The following is a 22042-nucleotide window of genomic DNA, read 5'->3' on the forward strand; positions in this document are numbered from 1 at the left end:
GTTGAGCTCTTAGATAGCATTTCCCAGACAAATTCCAGTACAGCTACATTTTGACATTCTCTTCCTGAGCTGCGACCAGATACAAGTGGCACCATTTCACTGCCATATTCTATCCAACTGCTCGAAAAAAACAAATTAAAAAGAAAAAAGAAAGAAAAAAGAGAGGTGAAAACAAGATTTTTAATAGTGAAGTATAACAAACTGTTGCTGTCCCTTCTCTGTATAAACTGTTATCAAGACTTTGAAGTTCTGCCAGCTTGTTTCCATTACAAGGAAAACCTGATACCAGCTGGAATTTTTGGAGTACAGAGGGTGCAATGGCAATGGTCCTGCTGACTTAAAAACTTTGCGTAGTGTCCTGAGGTTTAGGAACACAGAATATAGAAACTGGAAACAATTTCTTTTTAGAGGTCTCTGCTTTTTCAAGACCCCTAAGAAGCTTCATCTGTTAAAACTTCTTCCTAACGTGACATCCACAGGAACTTTTCTCATGCTGTCTCTTGTTTTCAAGGCTTTCATTTCTTGTCTCTCCTGCCCATAAGTACTTCAGGCTATCAAATATTCCAGTCCTGTGCTTATCTGCCCCACGAGAAGCTTTCCAGCTCACATAGCGTAACTTCTACTTCACGTTTTGGGTGTTAGCTTCTGGGATTTTTCAGACATCACTACCCCTGAGCGTCTTCCAGTTTGCTTAATGCAAGCCTGGGACCGATGAAAAGGGTGATTAACACTTTCAGTCTAACAGCTGGCTGCAGCTAGAGACATAAAAACCAGCTGCCATGTTCTGTTGATTGCACGCATCAGCGGGCAGGTAAAGCTTTATAATCAAGATAATCTGCAGTAAGGGTCCTTCCTTGGATACTCAGTATGCACAAACAAGCTACAGCCCTGCTTCATCTCCAAAACAGCCTTCAGTTTCAGCATGTGTACCGTATTAAGCTTTCTTTGCATCAATGTAAAAAAAAAATCTTCTGCAATATGTCAGTATTTGAGCCATATGGTGTGTGAGAAACAGGTGGAGCAAAGGCTGAGCAACAAGCACTGAAAGACAAAAACAACCACTATTTTACTAGTCAAGATAAAGGACTATATTTGTGGCCATCACCCTCCAAACAATTATTATCGGAATAAATAGACAAGGCCTTCTTAATAAAGAACTTATCTAGAGAATGGAGGCTGAATATAAGAAGTTATCCACTGGTGTGCTGCATGCCTGAGAGGTGCTGCTAACAGTTTTGTGGTGTATGTTGTCTATGGCCATAAAGTGCTCAGGACTGCTGTCTCTGACTTATATTTTTGAGTATTCACAATCTGCTCCTTTTGTTTTGATTTTTTTCACCTCCATCAAGGAGATTTATTTCAATGCCCTGATTGTGTGATTCTCAAACCCACTAATACTCTTTTCAAAGTGGTCACTGGACCACTTCCCAAGTAAATATTTGTTGAACTGCTTATTAGCAAGATGATTTCCTTGGATATTTTCTGTTTCCATAAACATTCTTATTAGAAATGTTAACAGAAATGAGAGGTAATTTTCAAAATTTGTTGATATTTCTAGCATAGTTGAATAGGATGGTTTAATCAGGGTATTTACAAATGCAAGCCTACTTATTATTTTGCCTTTTGCTTGACATCTGTTTTCTTTTTGTAACAAAAAAAATAGTATGCAGTTGTATGTTCCTATGGCGAGTAAAAGCCAAAGCAGTCATCCAGCTGTTAAAATTAGTGTTAAATCTGAATTTTCTATGGATTTCCCACTGCACGGCAGGAAATCAGCTTTCATTGCTGCTTCCCCCTCCTCCCCATCCAGCCTCCTATTAGATTAATACCAGAAGCATGAAGTAACGTTTAACAGAAAGTTGTTGCTTTTAGCTCTGGGAAAACTTGGCAGCCTCTCCAGAAATGAAGGGGGAGGGGGAACCTGAAACCTCCGTTAACTAAAGAGGAGATCGGAGGCAGAAAGAAGCATTTATCTCCCGTTAAAATTCTGAGGTTTAAGAAAACATGCTAATGACAAACTGTTCCTAAGTTTAATGAGGATCTGCTGTCAGCCCTTCTCTCTCCTTATGCACTAATCGCCTGGCTCCTATGGGCTAGTTTTGTGTCCCCATTTCATGTTGCTCAGTAATTTATGTCCTGTTAGCAAAGCGTATCACTGAGATAGTGCATTTCTCTTCTTGGTTAGAATGGGCTTCTAGTTCACAGGATGGTTTGGGAAGCCTGCAACCAAAATGAAGGTTGTTGCTCACCAGCACTGGGATGCCTCCCCCTGAGTGCTGTAAGGTTTCAGTAGTACAAAGAGAAAGAAAAAAAAAAGCAACGTGCAAACAAGGCATTATGAAAAAGAAGCCAGACTACTCCCAGCTTCCTATCTCAGACTTCACAGTGGTCTTTAAACTACAGTACAAAATTATAATTTATTAAAACAATGTGTTAAATATTGTCATATGTTAATTTCCTGTGATACTGTGGGATCAGCAAGCATATTTTATTACTTCCTGTGGGCCTAATCCTACATCAGTCAGTGGAAATTTCATGGGAAGCATGTGGTGTCACGGCCACACCAGTGCAGGCCCAGAGTGAAGAGCACATACAGGGTTTTGTGGCAAACAGGCTACCCAGGCTACCAGGAACAGTGCTGTGGGATGGGAACGGACGCTCTCCAGCGAGCAGCGTAGACAAGGATATGTGCGTAAGTCAGCAGACTTCTCATGGTCCAGCTCCTGTAAAATAGCATTTCCAAACTACTCGTATTCCCAAAATCTCTGTGTTTATTTGCTTCTCAGCTTACCTTGTACTGTTAGCTGGGTGCTGCTCTGTAAATCTTTAGCTTCTGGTTAAAGTGCAGGGTTCCCAGCTGCCGCAGGCTGGGCGGGTGGAGAGGTGCGGAGCTTTGAATCTGAAGTACCCAAGTGCTTTACTTCCTTTACACAAAGATCATGGTACCAAAAGCTCTTCCAGCAGTTTGCAGCCTGCACAGAGGCTGAGGTCATCTGGAGCCCTCCCAGTTTCATCCCCTGCCCTGCCTGCCAGAGCCCAATCCTGTAACTAGCATGACGACAGACTCTGTGAGGAAGGTGGCACACCCAAGAGCAGGCAGAGGGAAACAGCGTTACCAGTAGGATGGCTGGGCATGGTCCCCCGTTATTCCCCAGGGTAACCCAAAATGGGGCTGACATAAGGAGGAAAGGGAAGGACAGGACACGGATTAATCTGGCACAGGGCGTATATGATGGGCATGTGCCACATCCTACCTCACAGTGCCTTGCACACCAACAAGCTCCCTGGTACAGAAGGTGTCCTGGCCTCAGGAGCCAGATTTTGACAGCACCCATCAGTTAAAAACCTGTTGGGAGATGCTGAACTACCTCCCCCTTCCCCTGCATATTCTGATGGGAGACCTGCTCTTCCTTTGTGCTGACTGCCCAGCCCAGTGTATGACTGTATTCCATTCTGTGACATTCTCTACTACCCTGTAATACTTTTAGGATTTTGTTGAAGGGGGTGCAAGTGCAGTGGGGAAGCTAGATGGTCGGTTTTCACTTGATTTCTATTTTGGTTTAGGTTGATTTTACCTTGTGTATTCATGCATCTTCAGGATGTTTATCATCGGGTTTAGTATATTTTGTCTAAGCATTTAAGGCAATTTTAAGTAGAGGCTTCGTAGGGAGAGAATGGTTATAATTTGCATTTTGCAGTTGCTTATAATCCTTCCTCTGTTAGGAGGAAAAAGAAACAGAAATCTGAGGCTAAAATATATCTCTGCATCTTACTCTGCCCCTACTAGTGTGAGAAAGTAGTAGCGATACTGTGTCATCCTTTGTGCTGTTAATGGGACATAATTCCACATTTGGGGGCCATCTGCTGAGAAGAAAATCTCTACAACCCTTCTCAATGCACATATAAAAACTTGCCAGCAAAGGCAGCTTCATGAATCCGTTGTGAGAATATATTTTATCTCAACTTTGTTAGGCAAAGCTTTTTACTTTACAAAAGACCAAATGACTCTTAACAGAATGAAGTAAGTTTTGGCAACCATCTTTCCTTTTGGTACAAATACACTGGTTTACCTCTTTTGACTGTACTAATTCATTTAATTCCACTTGAAGGGGAAGAACACTTTTTGCAGGAGGAAGAAACCAAATGAGAATTTATTTCAGCACAGGGAGATCTATCTTTACAAAGATTAATTGTGAAATTAAAGTAGTAATGCTGGTTCTTGTGTTCCACACTTTGCCCCTACTGAGATTTCTCATGTAACCCTTGGCAAACAGCTTAAATTCTTTTAGATTTCTTCTCACTTCCTACTAAAGAAAGTACTATCTCACCGACATGACCCACAATATTGTTATATACGCACGCCAATTTGATAAACAGAGACCAAAGGAGAACAGAAAACTTCCTGGCTTGGCATGAGAAGCAAATCATAAGGCCCCAGACTAACGTACATATAGGAACTTTTGTCCTGTGCAGGGTTAAGGTATGGACTCAATGACCCTTGTGGGTCTCTTCCAACTCCAGACATTCTGTGATTCTATGAGTAGCTTTAGTGCTTGCTGGGAAAAACCCAAGACTGGCAACTGTAAAGTGAAGGTACCCACGTATCCAACCACTGAGTACAGAATGATTGGCTGCCCTGATCCATGACTATAACTGTAAGCCAGTGTAGCTACAGAATTCGCACCATGGCTTCTGCCAACTGTTTTCCTACTGTTTTGGCATCTATGAGGAGCGCTGACCAAGGTTTTGCCTGCAGACCTAATGCCTGCAGTTTTCAACATGTTTTCTCACAGATCATATGTCAAAAACGTACTTGTGTACAGGAAAAAAACACGTTAGTACCACTGTAGAGAGCTTAGCTGCTGTAGCAGCTAATGAAGCCCTAAGCCACCCCCACTCACTAACACACCCCGATTGTAGGAAAGGGAAGCAATTAATCAGCAGTGAAGACAGAGAGCCATACACAAGCTAACAGGGGAATGCTCTTGTGAGTTGAAGCAATGTCTGTCCTGTGTTAGAAAAAATTCTTTTGATCGCTAAAATGCTCTATTTAAAGAAGAAACAGCATGATCTTTTATTGCATTAAATGGTCTAGTTGCTTAATAAAAATGGTTACCTCTCCAACAAATCTTGTCTTGTTTATATCTTTAGGCCATTATGGCTACAACACTGCTGCTACTTAAATGAGTCATTATGAGTTGTGCAATTATTGACAGAGAGATTTTTTAAGGTAACTACTTATTATTAACAGAAAATTAACTGCCTAAATTAGTCTCGCTTTAATGGTAGTTCTGCAACACAGTCATACTCTGGGCTAGGCAGTCAGCACAAAGGAAGAGCAAATCTCACAACTGCACTGCAACTCCAGGCAAAGCCTCACAGAACTGCAACAAAACCCACCTACCAGACCTGTCCCTTCAGCTCTGAATTCAGCTGCAAAAGCAGCCGGTGCCCAATGATTCAGAGGAATGCAAGACCTAACTGCTTTCTTGCCTTGCAATTACAACCTAGTTAATTGTGTACAACTGTGCAAAGGAAGAGAGTGAGGAAATTCCTTTCTTGACCCTTCCAGCAATTGACTTGCGCCCTGGAGCATGAGATTTGATTACTCATGTAACTTATTTTCCCCGGGCAGTTTCTTCTTGATAGCTCTTGTGTGACGACTTAGGTTTCAGGCCGAGTCATAAGAACACTCCACTGGTTGAACACCAATTTACATTATTATATTACTGTTTGATACGCATCCCCTACTGTGTGCTGCATTTACAGATTTTTAGATTTTTAATTAGGATGACCACTGTAACTATTGGGTGTGATTTCTTTTTCCACTGGAATGGTACTGATGAATGCAGTACCATTCATGTTGCCTTTAGATTTTGCAGAGATTCCCAACGAGCCATAAAAATCAAGTTTCTTTCAGTACCTAGCATCCAGTCTTCTACACTGCCTCAAAATGTCTTTGAGGAAGTTACAGCGGAAGAATCACTGCTTGCTTTGAAGTTTCACCAGAAGTTCTGATTGTGACGGTTGTTATTATTTTCAAGCTATAAACAATTGTATAATTTTATTCTTCAATGGCAAACAACAGCTGGGTTTTTTCACAGTGGTTCAAAATGCTCTGGTTAAATGATGGAAAGCGCTGAACCTTATGATTTCATTTGTTGTGACATGTTTGTTCAAAGAGGGTGCAATTTAATAATCCATTAGTGTGTTGGTGATGCCAGTTCAAGAAACAGAGGTTTGGTCTCAAGCACAGCAGCTCAGATCTATTTGTTTCTCTTCTCATCAATCACCCTAATGCAAGTACTGTTTGAAAATTTGTTGGAAGGGGTAAAGGTGCAGGGAAGGAAGAGGTTTCGCCTGGATTATTTTCTTGGTCTGGTTTTCACAAATAACTGCATCAACCCTCCAAAGAAGGTCACAAACCATAAATCAGGAACCCAAATTAATAGTTAAGGCAGGAAAGGGAAGAAACCAGACCAGTTTTGTCACCAAAGAACACCCAGTCATCAATGGGTAGCTTTATCTCAACCGATTTTGTCAGGCTCTCCTCCTGCAGGTAACATAAAACCTGAACCAACTCCCAGCTGTGGGCTCTGGCTCATTTGACAGAAATGCAGTCATGTCCACACCTGATGTGGATAAAATCTGTAAAGGTAAGGGACCAGGTTGTGATTGTGGGTGCCTGCTCAGAGGTTCTGAAGCAGCTGATCTCTCCTTCCCTCTTACAGGAACATGACATTGAAATATGGTAATAAAATTATATTTTATTACCATTTGCAATGCTCCTGATTAAAGCATGATTTTTGCAAACATTCCAACATTTGATTTCTACTTATATGAATTACCATGGAAACTAAACTTTTATTGGGCACGCTTGCATGCTGAGGGGTGGAGAATTTTAAAAGCTCTATAATATGCAGTACAGTTGTTGTAGCTGAGCAATTGCCATTAAAATAATTTATAGTAGCTAGGTGGATTGTTGAACCCATCTATGGCTTGTAGCTCTTGTGCCAGTTTCCATACACTTTTTCCTGACTTTCTTTAATAGTAGCATTGTTGCTTTTATTTCAGCAAGAGTTATCAGCTCTTTAGGTTTTGGAGTTTCACTTCTTTGCTAATTTTTAAGTGTTTCCCACTCGTAAAAATTCCAAGACGGGGTTTTTTGTTGTTGTTTTAAATTGCCAGAGTCTTACCTGTTAGACATTACAACCCACCAAGTTATTTTAGGGCCTCAGCTATGGCTGGTTTTAAGTACCTCTTATTATTTAGAGATAAGTCCTGTTCCTTATTTTTATTTCCTTTGCTGCCAAGAAACAGATGACATTTATTCAGATATAGAGTTGTCCAATCATACAGGTATCAGGGGAAGCACATGGTCTGCCTTATCCAGGTGTGCTGCCACCTCTGGTGTTGTGTAGGAATTAACTGAAGGTGTGTTTCAGCTCGCATATCGAAAGTCCTTCAGAGTAACAGTTTAACAGCAAGAGCAAAGTTACAGCTTTCCGTACTATTAGGCTTCGTTTTCTCTAGGGAGCTTTTTGCAGACTGTCATCTAGAGTTTTCCCACTTAAAAGGAAAAAGAAGATCGTGTTAGATGAAGGGAAGGCTGGCTGCTTTCAGTTCTGGCTGTGGCAGGGTTAAGAGTCATTCTCACCTCTACCAGCTGTGAGCGTGTCCTTAACTCTGTATTAATTACATGCATCTACCTTTATTTTTTTAACCGTGTGTACTCCTTCTTTCTTGTTCAATGAACAAAACAGAAAAGCCAGGTTCAATGCTGGTGATAAATGAAGCATTGGGATGTTTGTGGAGGCATCACAGAAGAGCCCATCTAAGTTCTGGCCTATTAGTGTAAGTAGTCTCAAAGCTGTCTTTTTGTATGTAAACTACAGTAGACATCAGGACAGTCAGGGGTGGTTTTTTTTTTTTTTTCTGGTTGGTTGGGTTGGGTTTTTTTAAATATTCTCTGGTATTTTGGGTGTTACTAGACAGATTCCAGATATTAATGAATTATTACAAGGTTTATATTGTGGTAAAGTAACTGTTCTAGCCAAGTAAAATATCCTCTGGAATATGCCAGGTAGGAATCGGATCACCAGGGCCCCCATTTCCTCATGGCACACGAGAACACTCAGCAGTCGCAGTAATGGGTTACCTGGCTGAGGGCTGTGTGAGCTTTGACTCATCCCACAGGACCCTTGCACAGCAGGTATGTGCTGCGATGCCTGAATTTCCTCTTTGAGAAACAAACGGGAAAAGGTAGAGTGATGAGGCCGCACAGCACGAAACAAGATCGCTATGCAGGATACTCTGGCTCACTGCCCTGAGCACAGCCCTCCAGGCTGGCTCGCATCTCTCATCGCCGGGCTTTGCCTTACCAAGCTGACACTACACGAGCGCTTGGAAAGCGAAGGTTGCTTATATGCCCTGGGCTCTCAGCATCCAGTGATCCCAGGGATGGCATGACACCTCCCTGGAGGCTTTGTCCTCTTTTCCCTGTAACAGCTGCAACCCAGTGGTCAGCCTCGCTGCCTCTGTCAATGAGCAGCCTCCAGAGCCAGGAACCCTGAAGGGTCCAGACTGGCATCCCCAGGCACTTGCCAAACGCAGGATGGGTGAGATGCGCTGATCTGGCAAACATGCTTTGCCGAGCCAGTGCTGGTTCATAGGCTTGCTTTGGTGTGAAAACCCCTCCAGTAAGGGCCAGACAGGCTCACCGGCCCATTGCCCGCTTTGGGACAGCAAAATGCTGGTGGTGGCAGCTGCCACCTGCATGCGTCCTTCGCTGATGCATGGGGCCTGGATGGGGGTCTTTTGGGACCCCCGTGTGTGTGTATGCACACCCGTGTGTCTGTGTGCACACACACACGTTCAGAGGCGTACTTTCCTCAGGTAAGACTGAATCGCGGGACGCCTCTGGCAGGTGGCAGCAGGGTGTGACCCCAGGCTGGGTGAGCGGCAGGGACACCCCAACCAAGGCACGGAGGCAACCCGGCTCCGCTCCGGAGTCAGGAGGTCAGAGGGCAGCCCCCCCCTGCAACACGGCTTCACCGGAGATGATGAAGAGAGGAAGATGAGGTGGAGGGCGAGCGCAGGTAAAGGCAGCCCCGGGCACGGAAAACCGGGCCCGCGCCCTGCCAGCGCCGCCCTATTTGCACAGCTAATCTCGCGGGCAGGAAATTGCCTGGCGACTCATATTTACGGATCGTGAAGAGCCCGCGGCAGCCCCTCCGGGGGCATCCCTGTGCCCGTTCGCCCCTTTTCGCCCGTCTACCCCCGCCCCCGGCACACCCCCATCCCGGCTGCCCTTCGGCCGCCCCGCTCCGCGACCCCGGCCTGAGGGGAGCGAACCATTCGCCCGCGGGGGTGTCCCGGCCGCGCCGGGGGGGCGGCGCTGCGGCGGGGGGCGGCTCCCGGGGGCGGTGGCGGCGCTCCCAGAGCCGGGCGGGCAGCGGGGACCGGGATGCGCGGGGGAGCGGCGGCGGCCGGAGCCGGCGGTGAGTGCGGGGGAAGCGCCGTCCCGCGGGGCGGGTGAAGCCCACCCGGGCAGCGGCGGCCCCGCTCTCGGCGGCGGGAGCCCGCGGGCGTGGGGAGAGGGTCCCTCCCGCGCGCGCAGAGCCCGGGCTGACGCCGGCTCAGCCACTCGCAGTCGTGCCCTGGTTTTGGCTACTTTTAGGGGAGTTTGTGCCACCCCCTCGCCTCCGGCCCCCTCGCACGTCTGACGGGTGTGGGCGGCGGGGTCCCCCGCTTGTTGCCCGTCTCGGCAGGGACCCCGCAGCTGAAAGAGACGGGGCTCCCCCCGTTGTCCCTTTCGTCACCGGACGCCTCTCCCTCCCTCTTCGTCCGGTGTTCTCCCCGGTTCTGCTGCGTCCCCGCCGATGAACAAAGCCTCTGACCCGGGCGGCGGCGGGGACATCCGTCCTCGCGCGTCCGTGGTCCGAGGAGGCAAGGGAGGAACGGCAGGGCTGGGCTTGGCTTGGTTTGCCTTGGCTTGGTTTTCCGTCGTCAGTAGTCTACCTGATGGAAGGGAAGACGTGGGACAGGGCTCTTTGTCCGCGCTCCTTTGTTCGGCTAGTGGCTTTTAAAGGCTCCTGCGGCTGTGCGAGGGCTGCCGTGCCCGGCGGGGATGGGTTCCCGGGGCTGAGCCGGTGATGGATGCCGTCTCGGCATCACTGGAGTTTAGCAACAGGAACCCGGCGTTACGGCTGATCGGTTTGCGGACGGAAATCGAGGGGTTTGGGCTCGGTCTCCCCTGACAGATTTAGACCTCGTAAGTCCTCCCTCGTGTAGCCCTGTCAGCAGCCGGGGTGGGATTCGGTGGCGCTGGGAGCCGCACGCTCGGCGGTGAATTCAGCTTGGAAATCAGAGCTTTCTCGGAAAGATACCTGCTGCACACCAGCAAAAAGAGGAACGGGATGAAAACTACAGCCCCCACTCCTTCTCCTCCTGCTCCAAAGCTGCCCGAGGAATTTCCCCCAGTGCAGAAGTGTAAATAGACTGAGCGTGCTTGCACAGAGGCTCAAGAGATGGGCTTTCTGCTCCTGCCACAGTGCTTGCGTGATCTCGAACACATGGCTTTTGTCACCAGTTCCTTTTCCCCCAAATGCTCATCTTGTCAACCTGTCATCTTATCTCTGAGCCTTGGCTCCGCACGTGCCCAAATTCTCTGTGTCTGCATCTCCAGGGCATCTGTGTGAACATGATGCCAGTCAGAACATGGTGAATATTTCATCTTTGTGCCACACGTTCCCTCTCTTTTGGGGGAAGAGGGACACAGGAGCAGCCCTTTTTGCAAGTTTTCATGTTGATGAACTTCTCAGTTTTTCCTTTCACTATAGTCTCATGGATAATGTCACCAAAGATAAGGTACTAACATGGGAGGAGGTAAAGCATGATAGTGCCAAATGGAATTTCAAAGGATGAGGATGGGATTGCTGTCCCGCAGCAGAAGGAAGCAATGTAGGAAAGAAACAAGATGAAGTAATCAGAAGATAGGAGAGTGCCTACATTTGCTGTCATGGGGAGGGGTAGTCTGAACCGAGAGGATAACAGAGAAAGATATTCTTTTCAGGCTGTCAAATAGTAATACTATCATTTCTAGATAGTTCATTTTACACAGTTCCTTTTCCACACCAGCAATTTATTTCCCTTCCATTTTGACAAATGTTAAATGGACTCACTTGTGTGCCAACATTTTTACTGAGGGAATGGAAATATTTGCCAGCAAGCAGGAGGGGAAGAGTAGTAATTTTTTCCATATCAGTTACTGTCTGCGCTTATCAGATGCAGTTATCAACCAGCTCCTTGAAAGTAGGCAAAGGCACCAGTTGGCCATTGCTGGGAAGGAACAAAGAGCATCGTGAAAAATTTGAAGTATTTTGTTTGTAGATAGGAAGCTGAGAATGGGTGAGGTAAAGATTGCAGATCTATCTTGAGGCTGGAGTTGGATCAGAAGGACTAAAAGGGTTTGGATAGGAAGATTTTTTTTTTGTCTTTTTCACTTGAAGATCCTGAGAAAAGCTGAAATAAGCGAAGTGGATGGGGGGAAGTGCTGATGATTGTTAATGCTGTGCTCACTGCACATGGAGTGTATTCTTTCCATTTTAATTTGTTAAAACAGTTGATTCTGATGTGTGGTAGCTGTCAGTGTAGGAAGCAGTGTTTCCCATTGAATTAAATGACTACCTATATGGTGATGCCCTGCTCTGGGGTGTTCAGAGCAGGTGCTGTTCATTTAGGTTTTGTTTTAGACCAGTGGAACACAACCAAGATGCCACAGAAATTGAAGGGGAGTTTTCCCCTGTAGAAAGGAAGTCTTCCAGAGACAGTCATGTAGAGTGAACTCCATAAATGTGACCAAGCTTGGTTTTTTCTTTACTTAGATCTCATGCAGGGATCAGTTTTTAAGTGAACCATTTTGTTTAAGTTCATTAATTATAGTAAATGGTGTAACTGCAGGTATAGTACCCATGTTCCTTGCTTAAGGGAACAACAGTGCTGGGACTTGCTGATAAATGCTGTCCTGTGTTTGTGCAAGAAGACCCATGGCTTGGTAGCACAGCAGCCACAGCAGATGCCACTTGAGCTATCACTGTCATGACGGGGTTTGCCAAGCAAGTGTGATGAGAAGTATTTAGTCTGGGGGCATGCTTGCTGCCCTGAGAGTGCTGGAAAATGAAGAAGCATTATAAAGAGCTAGAGGGGATGTTTGGAAATATGGGGCAAGCATTTCGGAAAGGAGACAAATTGAGGAGAAATGGAAGAACGAAATGAGAGACAGAAACTGTCAGAATAAGTGGGCACTGGAGAGAACTGATTAACGAAAGGAAGTGACAGGCACAAAGTGGCAGTGAAAGAAATCGGCACAGAGGAAAGCAGATAGTGGGAAAAATTTGTCTGAGAGAGTGGGAAAATGCAATAGATGGGGGAAAATGGTAAGGACATCCAAGAAAGAAAGAAAAAAGAAAAAAGAGTAGATGATCTTTGAAGCTGTTCTGGTTAGTTTTTCTATCTACTTAGATTTTCTAGGCCTTACTTACCTGCTTACCTTACTTACCTGTAGCAAGCTCTCATTGAATTTGTTAGGGGTGTCCCAGAGGCAAGTTGATCATGTCAAGTAGGATGGGAAAAAGGAGAAACTTTTCTTTAAGGCCTTTGTGCTCTTGTACAGTGACAACTGCTGCTCCTTTGTGGTATGAATTTGGATACCTAACTGTTTTGTCCTCCATCCCCTTCCTGAAATTTTAGATGAAGAAAGTCTGTATTTCTTGGGCTTCAGGAGTGAGAATTATATTGATCTAGATATTACTACAGCAGCTATGTTGTTTGGTTTGTTAGTGGTTGTTTTGTTTGTTAGTCTGCACAATGGGGTGTAAGCAGTCACAGCCCACCAGCCACCAGCAGAGCTTTCCATTTGCCACTCTGTGTGAAATTTTAAAGTCTCAATTTGCAAATCTTTTGAGCATGCTCACAATTTTAATAGGAAAGGAGTTAATGAAATAGTGTCAGAACAATACCAGGGAGCTTATCATTACTGTCATGAGATGAATCAGTCATTGGTCAGACTCTTTAGCTTAACTACCAGAAAGGTTCCAAGATGGAAAAGAGGCATATGACTGGTATTAGGCTTGTCCAACCTGTTTTTCTGTGTGAAGAAAGGAGTTAAGTGTTTTAACAGAGATCTCTTCTAGTTTGTTTCTACCCTCGGTGGCTTTTATTTGGGCAGAAAAGAATTAACTCTCCTTCTTCCTTTAACTTCTCTTGGTGAACTAGTCCAGATGAAACAGTGGTTTGTGTGACTGTAAGATAAGGAGGAGACAGTGATGTCTACTAAAATAATGTGGTATGAGTAAGTGGTCTAGTCTCTTGTCCTACCAAATGCATAGGAATGAGGTTAAATTCATTGAAAGGTGTACTTTAACAATTTCAATTTCAGGTAAGAGTACCTATTATGGCACAAAAGTTATAAAGCTTCAACTTTTCCGCAGTCATCACTCAGCAGTTGGTATCTCTTATATCAGTGGCTTAAATCTCAATTTGTAGTCACCAAACCACAGTATTTACATGGTAATGAATGTTTTCGGTTTTGATGTGCATTTAAAATTGTCAGCTGTCGTGACCTGATTAAAATGATTACATCTGTCTACTTGAAAGAGCAATTGATGTGACAATGCCTACAACATCAATCCTTATCAAATAAGAGAGAATCATGTTTTAGCAGTAAGAGAGAATGGTAAAAAATGTCGTATTTAGGTGCAGGTTTTGGAGTAGCTGGGGTGGTTGTTATAGGAAAATAGATGTGGTTTATGAGGGGAGTAAAGTTATTTAGGGTGTTTTCTGCTGTATTGTTTTATTTCTGCTCCTTCTCCAATATCCAACACGCTAATTTCTCAGAGGAAGAGGTAAGCCATAAGAGTGACTTCCTGTGCCACTCCCTTTTCCACATCGGAAACCCGCAGGATTGCAAGAGAATGACTTAGTCAAATCTGATTCACAGATATTTGATTTTTAACTTATTTAGTGTTGCTGAAGGTGCCAAACTGTGAGTTTTAGCAACTAAAACACCCTGTGCCTGTAACCAGACTTTGTGCTCACTTGCATGCAGGGACCTATGTGTGGCAGGACTTATACTGTGAAAAGTCAGGGACTGAGCAGGTTTCAGGGCTATGCTGGGAGGAAATTAGCTGTAGCTTTTGGGGTCTAATGTACTGTGTTGTGGGGGAGGCGGAAATGAAGAAGGATGTTTAGGGTGATCTTTAGATAATGGCTTTGCTGAGTTGTCCAGTTTTTGGCAGAGATGGCTTTGCTCTCTCTTGAGGATGTGTCCATTCAATAGTTCATGGGTACAGAATCTCCACCAAATTATGCAGGTGCCTTTCTGTGAATATATTGTTTTCGTTTGACAGTGGGCTTCAAGGGGTTGGGGGAAGATGAACTTACACCTAAGTGTTTTGGAGGTAAACAGTAGATCCCAGTGAGTTTTACTTTGCCATCAGATTGAGCCTATCAAGACTTTTGTTTGTAGATAAGCGAAGTAAGTTGGGGGAGGGAGGGAACAGGCTTGATTTAATCAGGAGCAAGTACATTGTCCTCAAATTATGCAGGAAAAAGGTAAATCAATTTGGTAATGGAACAGTCTATTTATGCACATAGGTGTACTATACTGTGGAAAAACAAAATCTCTGGATACTGAAGCTATCAGCACTCATTCACCAAATTTTGTTCAAGGTGTGAAAATTCAGGAGCCTTTCTTATTTCCAAAACAGTGTGTGTTTTATTGGAATAATTGGAACAGACTCTAATAATTTGAAAATCTCTTTGCAGAACAAATGAAACTGTAATGATGAGAAGATGGTGCCAGTGATGGGCTTTTGTCCTCACTCTCCACTACTTGGAGTTTAGTCTGTTTCCAAGAGTGGCAATATAATGCTGTAGGAGTTTCTGAGGAGAAGTGTCAGAGATATTTAGAGGTAACAGGAGCTGCAGGGAGCTACGGGTAATGTTTTGAGAGAAACTGAAAATGAAAAAACAATGAAGAACAGAAAAACCTTAAAGGAGAGATAGTCAAGTTTGAGAGCGTTGTTTAAAACTGACTATTTTCAGTCAGAGGAGCGCTTTAGCAATGCTTGAGGCACTGCAATCCATTCCCTTGGTAAAGTAAGAACCAAGTGGGTGCTATAGCAGTCTCTGCTAAAGGGAGGTGGGAATCAGTCCGGGCAGAAGTAAAGGAAGAGGTGAGACACTTATGCACTGAGAAACCTCGCCCTAAATCTATGGACTAACTGCTGTGTACACCTGTTCCTGTAGCTTAGTTGAGCTGCAGCTTTAGGCTCTTAAGCCAAAGTGTCCTGATTTTGGCTGGTATTTCTTCCTAGTAGCTGTTACAGCATTGTGTTTTGGATTTAGAATGAGAATAATGCTGATAACACTCCGATGTTTTTAGTTTTTGCTAAGTAGTGTTTCTTTTAAGTCAAGGACTTTTCAACTTCTTATGCCACGCCAGTGAGAAGGCTGGGAGTACAAGAAGTTTGGAGGGGATGCAACTGTGACAGGCTTACCTGAGGGATATCCCACATCATATGGCATCATGCTCAGCATATAAAGCTGGGGAAAGAGCAAAAAAGGTGGTGCAACATTCAGAGTGATGGTTTTTGTCTTCCCAAGTCACTCTTACGGGGGATGGAACCCTACTTTCCTGAGGATTTAATTCCTTGTTTTGCTTTGCCTTGTGTGTCACTTTTGTTTTACCCATTAAACTGTCTTTAACTCAATCCACGAATTTTGCCTCTGTTACTCTTCTGATTCTCTCCCCCATCTTGAGGGGGAAGAGAGTGAGCCACTGGTGGGGCTGAGTTGCCAGCTGGTGTTAAACCACTGCACAAGGGAAAGGAGTTTTTACTGTAGAGCCACCTGGTGTTATAATGTCTTAAAATTGGAATCCTTTGTTAGACTTGCTGCCTGTTTGAGTTGTGAATCACTGTTTCTTCTGGTCGTTAGTGGAACAAAACTTAATTTGGCCTGGGCTCTGTAGAGATGAAACATGATTGGTAGTGCTGTATACATTCACTTCAGATGACTTTATAAATCCCAAATGAAATCATTTTGCTTCGTTCCAGACAAGGCAGAGTGCGGCATGTGCTCTGTAACGAGAGTCAGCCTTGCTGGAGGCCTTGTTGGAGGCTCTGTATAACCTCATCTGAAAGCATATGATTTCAGGAGAGCAGATATACTGTGGATTTTGAGCTGTTCGTTATCTTAGCTCATTAATTCATTAATTGTTTCTTTTTTTTGCTCACAGCGGAGAGTTTTTAGAAAGTTCTCCTCCCCCAAATCCCATTATTACGAGGTGATGACTTCTCTGATCTCTCATCCTCTAAGAAAAGAGATGTGTAATGAGTTCTCAAACTCGAACTGAAACCATATAAATATTTAACCTTAAAAAAGACATTTTTCCTCTTAGTTATTAGCAAACCCAGGTGTTCACCAAACTGAATTGAAGATTGAATTTTCAATTGCGTAGAAACCCTTCTCTTCTAGCCGTGCTCTCCTTAATGTTTGTCACATTGATTAAGTGGTAGTTGTCATCTCACGAGATAAAAAGGATGGGGTTTTTTTTGGTGATCTTAAACATAAAGCAGCAATGTTAGAGACACAGGAAGTGCAATTATATCTTCCTTTCTTTTAAACTGACCCTTTCTTCTGTCTTTTAATTCCAAGTTGCCCATATTTTGTTTTTTCCTGTTCAGTGATACAGTGACAATTTTTTTGCAGAGCAGTGTGAAATGTTGAGAGTCACTAGTTTTCTGTGTCAACTTGAACACGTTCTCAAAAAGTTAAAGTTTTGGTTGTTTTCTGGGGAGCTCTGGGCTTGAAGTGCAGTATTTTTAATAGAGATTACACAAGCAATGTGCCAAGATGGCAATGTATTGGCAGTATTAACTGCATTTGTGTCCTAGTGCTTCACATTTGGAAGGCAGACGAAATGCAGAGGCAAGTGGACATGCAAAGACACTGTTACCTCTTGCTGGGCTCAGCTTCCTGTTGCCACAGCCCTGCTAGGGATCTGTGGGCAGTCCCCCAGACCTGCTCCAGCAAAGTTAGGCTCCTGAGATGCTAGGCAGGTTTTGAGTTTGGAGGAGCTGAGGCAAACTTTGAGGAATTAGGGAGGGAGTCTGTCTGTGGGGTGGAAGACCCAGTGAGGTAAAAAGGATGGTAAATGTTTCATGTCAATAAAATAACCCGTTGAGCGTGAAACTTGGGTGGAAAAGCTCTCTGCTCTCCAGGTTCTTTTCCCCCCATCTGCTTTGGAGAATTTCAGTCCTGTGATGCTGGAGAGGGTGGACGTGGTGGGTGAGTCCCCTCATGAAGTGTGGTGCTCCAGGGATCTCCCTCCTCATCCTGGCTCCTTGAAAAGCAGTGCTGTTTTTGGGGAATGGTCAATAGCGTGATCTTGGAGGAAGGCCACTTCTCACTGTGAGGGGGAGGAGGTGCCTGGTGGGGTGGAAACTCCCCTTAGGACTAAGAAGTGACCTCTGCAGAGAAAGAAAAAGCACTGCAAAGTGAGACCAGCACAGAGGGATTCCTGGGGGAACAGAGCAAAAGGACAGGGATTGGCTTCCCTTTGGGAGAGCAGCTTGTGAGGAGCAGATGAGGTAAAAGCCAGAGGTCACAATAAAGGAGCCTCCCTCTGCAAGGATCAGCAGTCAGCTCCCTTCTCCCAGGGCTGTCCTCCCAGGAGACTAATATGAAAAAGCATGGCACAGAAAGTCTGTGCACCAGAAACCTGGAACCTCGGGGCTGTGATGACTGTGGTTAATTAAATAGGTGGCTTGTCTCTAGACAACCCCAGACATCTGTCTCCATTCTTCACTTGTTTTACTGATGCGTTTCTATTTGCTTGTCCAGAGTTAAAGCCCAGAGGACCTACAGATGGTCACCATTAAGTTTGTCACTTGATGCAATTTAAATTTTTTTTTTTGCCAACCATTTAAAAACAGATGTGTGTGTAAAAAAAATAACTCTTGTAATAGATCAACTCACTAGAGATCTTCTATTTGGATTTAAATTTAATTTTAGTCTTTAGTGGCTGGAATTTAACTTTGGCATTTCTTTTAAGCTAAGTCTCTCTTGTAGCCATATCATTTTTTTTGTATTTTTTTTTTAACAAACTTTAAAGAATCTCTTTGCATTCCTAGTCTAGCTTCTTTGGAAACTCAGAAATCATTGCATGCCAAAACGTTTTCTGTGTTTTGGATCACGCACCTGGTTTTGCATAGGTTTGCTCATGATTGCAGGATGCTGGTGTTGCATGAGCTGAAACTGGGCTGTGGGCTTTCAAAAATAAAGTCTTCAGAATCAAAGTCCAACCGTGTTAATGATTTCTTAAGGAAGCAACAGGATCACAGACAAAACTCAGGAGCTGTGACTAGTAACTGCCTGCAGAGAGTGAGGATCATAGATAATAGCTGATTATCAAATCAAATTATATGTACTTTGCAGACAGGTGTTTGTTTTGGTTTTTTTTCCACAGTCTCCACATTAAGCACAGTGTCCCTTCCAAATATCCTTTTAACTTTTTTTTTTTTTTGAGATGTCTTGGGAAATTTCCCTTTAAGAAAAAACAGTTGTTGTCTATAATATATACTTCAAAAATGTTCTCAGAATGCACTTCTTAACACAATATTTATTTGTTTGTTTTCTTTTGTTATTTATTTGCAGGTCAAAATTTATCTGGTTCACTCTAATTAGTGTTGTTTTAACCATCCTGTAGAAGACGAATATGATGCCGAACAGAAGTAACCTCTCCTCCTTTCAGAATGTTGGCTCAGGTAATCAATTAAAATGAAATTTGTTTGTAAATGTACTGAGATCTTTCAGCATTTCTGATTGATTTTGGTCCTTTAATTCTCCTGACACATGGATAAGATCAGCACTCTGTTCTTATTCCATGCCTAACTCCATTTACCAGGCAGAACAAGGCCACAGCTGGATACGCTGCAGACAGCCAACCCTCCCCCATCAGTTTAATGCCTGGCTGGAGTATATATCAGTGACCCCCAGCTAAACAGCTTGGGAGAGGAAGAAAAGGAATGGGGGGGGGAAAAAAAGAATATAAAAAAATGGAAGAATTTCCTTCTGTAGCTCCAGGCAGCAAATACTTTGCTAAACAGAGGACCCTTGTGCTGTGTGTCAAAGCTGGGGCTGACCTGGATGCAGGATGGGTTCAGGGCACGTCATGTCCCAGTGCTCCTGGCCTCAGTCTCTATAGCTGCATGTAAAGGCAGCGTCAGCCAGGATGTGTAACGCATCCTGGCATATTCATAAAGTCTCTACCCAAACATTGTCCTAAAAATAAACAAAATAAACAAGATCTGGTTTGCGGGAAGCAGCTACTTTTCATCTAAACATGTGCTGTCATCCGGTTGGGATTTAACCACTGTGGTGCTGGAACCAAAAATGCAGAGGAACTGGTGTAAGGTGTAATAGAGAAAAGCTGAAATTGAGTGGCTACATGAAGGTATCATCACCTTTTCTTACTGTACTTGTTTGGATTTCAAGTACAATGAACCCTTCTCTGCTGTGGTGAACAGGCATGCAAGTTTCCGTGAACTAACTTGTTTTTTGGCAAAAGCATCCCGTCTTTGTAGGATTAAATGTGCCCTACTGGTGTAGCAAGAGAGTAATGAACACTTTTTAATGTCCTATTAATGTGTCTGCTAAGCTATTTATATAGAAGCCAGTGGAATTTATGCAAAAATAGTTGAACTTCAGCTGTGTTCAAGTCAAGTTTTGGACAGTAAAATTTTGATACGAGATTAGATTTCAAATTTAAGAGAGATTTGGAAGAGAGGAGGAGAAAGAAAGATGAAGATGGAACTTAGATTGGGTTCTACAATGGAAGGCTAAGTATAGAAGGCATATACATTGTGCTTTGTATCCGTGCTCTTAAATAACTTCTACATCGTATTCTTCTTCCTTAAAACACCACTAATATGATGAATGCTTGATTTTCCAGGTGATGTTGTCTTGTTCTGACAAGAGTTCTTTTCAATGTGGGTCATGTTCCTCCTTTTGTTCATTTGAACTTAATTATTGCTGTTATAAAAATTTATGAAAGTAGCTAAAACATGTCAAGTAAAATATCTTAATATAAGAAACTGCAGTTTCACTGCTCAAAGTGTGAGGAGGACTCTGTGAACTCACTGGTTCAAAGGCAACTTAGGTAGCTGGATTATCTTTACAAATGTGTTAAAATTATAAATGTAGTATAAATCACATAATCACAGCCAGTATAAAAATATTAAATTCTATGTAGTAGTAAACTTGAGGTTTGGTTTTGAAGGTGCAAGTTAATGTTTTTGGCCACTACCAGAGCTTGTAATTAACAGCTGCTTAGCCAGGTCCACTATGGTCAAGAAGGTGTTTGATTTAATTTTGGGGTTTGTGTGTACGTTCTCTAATGATGACTCCTTTTATCTTCTGCCTATTCAATTCTATTCTTAGTGATGGTTACCTTTGTTCTTAAACTTATGGGTTTTTTTCCCTAAGAATTTAGGAGAATGTGGTGTTACGTACTTAGGACTAACCGTGGTTTTCACAGAGGAAGCCTGTGCAACAGAGATTTGTTGATGCCTTGGACAGCAATGAATTCCATGGGGTTTTCCTTATTAGCAAGGAAGGTCCCAGAAACAAGGGCTCTCATGAAGGATGCATTGCCACCTTCCACTAGGTATCTGAACCTAATGATCCTCAGTGAGACCAGATCATATGAACTCAGATGGGGGGCAGGAATCCCATGTTTTGTTTCTAGGTTCTTATAATTGCCTGAAGTGGTACTTGGAAGAGGACTAAAATATTGCCTCCAAGGATTTTAAGGGCACTTTGCACATTAGGTTTTCCTGCTGAGTGACAAGCTGAAATTAGGTTTCTCCTGAGGTGGCTGAAGTCACAGGTGAAACGTGACTGAGCCAAGAGTAAATCCCAGAGCTGACCCTTATTTTCAGAATCAACACTCACTGGCACTGAAGGAACTGACACTCAAGTCCTTTATTACTTTGAAGCACAGCCTAGCACATCCCAGGAGCTGCTGTAAATGTTAAATAATGTCATATCTACATCAGCTGAGGTCTGAATGTAGGCCTGCTGGGGGTCCTGTTTATCTCCTGCAGTGACTGGCACTGTCAGGAGCTGAATTCCTTTCTGTGCTTTTGGCAAAGTGGAGCTCAGAACTGTAGGCTGGAGCTTGACACATCATTGAACAATAACATTCACCACAGTAAAGGCTTTTTTAGCCTATTCCCTCTTCCAAAATATAAATTGTAGTTCTGAACATGAAACATTAGGACCTGTAACCTTAACCCCCATCAGTGTTTTTAACAGTCATGTGGTTTTGTTGTTTTGAATGAAGTCATGGAGCCTAGCATTGTACTTCCTTAAGGTTATATTTTAACCAAAGTGCTCTTTGCAGATGCAGTTACAGCTTTATATTTTAAGAGCAATGAGCTGAAACACCTTGAAAAACGTGCCTTGATTTTTTACTTTTCCCATTAAGCTTTGCAGGATAATCCACAGGGTAAGCAAAAGGGTGACAAACTCCTACTGAGCTTTGAATTGAGCTCATTAGTATGTTGGGCTTGGATGCACTAGCTGCACAGGTTAAAAGAAGAGGTGATCCAGAGCAGGATCTCATGTCCTTGGCCCTGGGAAACCTGACTTTGGTTCTTTACTCTGCTGTCTGCTTTGCATCTTCTCCCTGAGCCTCAGTTCCACAGCTGTAATACATCAGGACAGTAATGCTTCCTTACGTCATGGACATCTGAAGAGGCTCAGAATTATAAAGGCTAACCCACAGACTCCTGCAATAGATAAAACAGCACAGGAAGAGTATAGCATCTTTGCAATTGTGTTGCTGATTTGTGGTATGAATTTGGTGATGTCCCTCTACCTTTTTCAGTCTCTCATCTTTTGCAAAAACAGAGATGGGAAAATTGTGCATCCCCACCTTTTAGTACAAGCACAGTAATTACTCCAAGAAGTGTTC

The 22042-nt window shown here is 43.6% G+C and overlaps 1 protein-coding gene across 7 annotated transcripts in view; it reads left to right on the forward strand.

The window, feature by feature from the left end:
• The first annotated feature begins 9452 nt into the window (after nucleotides 1-9452).
• PHLDB2 (pleckstrin homology like domain family B member 2) overlaps nucleotides 9453-22042 on the forward strand; it is a 67449-nt gene continuing 54859 nt past the window's right edge. For all 7 annotated transcript variants that reach the window (XM_018076950.3, XM_018076955.3, XM_018076951.3 and 4 more), the window contains exons 1-2: nucleotides 9453-9500; nucleotides 18721-18830. In XM_018076950.3, the coding sequence (XP_017932439.1) occupies nucleotides 18782-18830 (49 nt within the window). In that variant the 5' untranslated portion in view covers nucleotides 9453-9500; nucleotides 18721-18781. The remainder of the gene's footprint in view (nucleotides 9501-18720; nucleotides 18831-22042) is intronic.

The sequence above is a fragment of the Manacus vitellinus genome, unplaced genomic scaffold (genome assembly GCF_001715985.3).
Source record: "Manacus vitellinus isolate BGI_N305 unplaced genomic scaffold, ASM171598v3 scaffold_34_pilon, whole genome shotgun sequence".
Taxonomy (NCBI): Eukaryota; Metazoa; Chordata; class Aves; order Passeriformes; family Pipridae; genus Manacus; species Manacus vitellinus.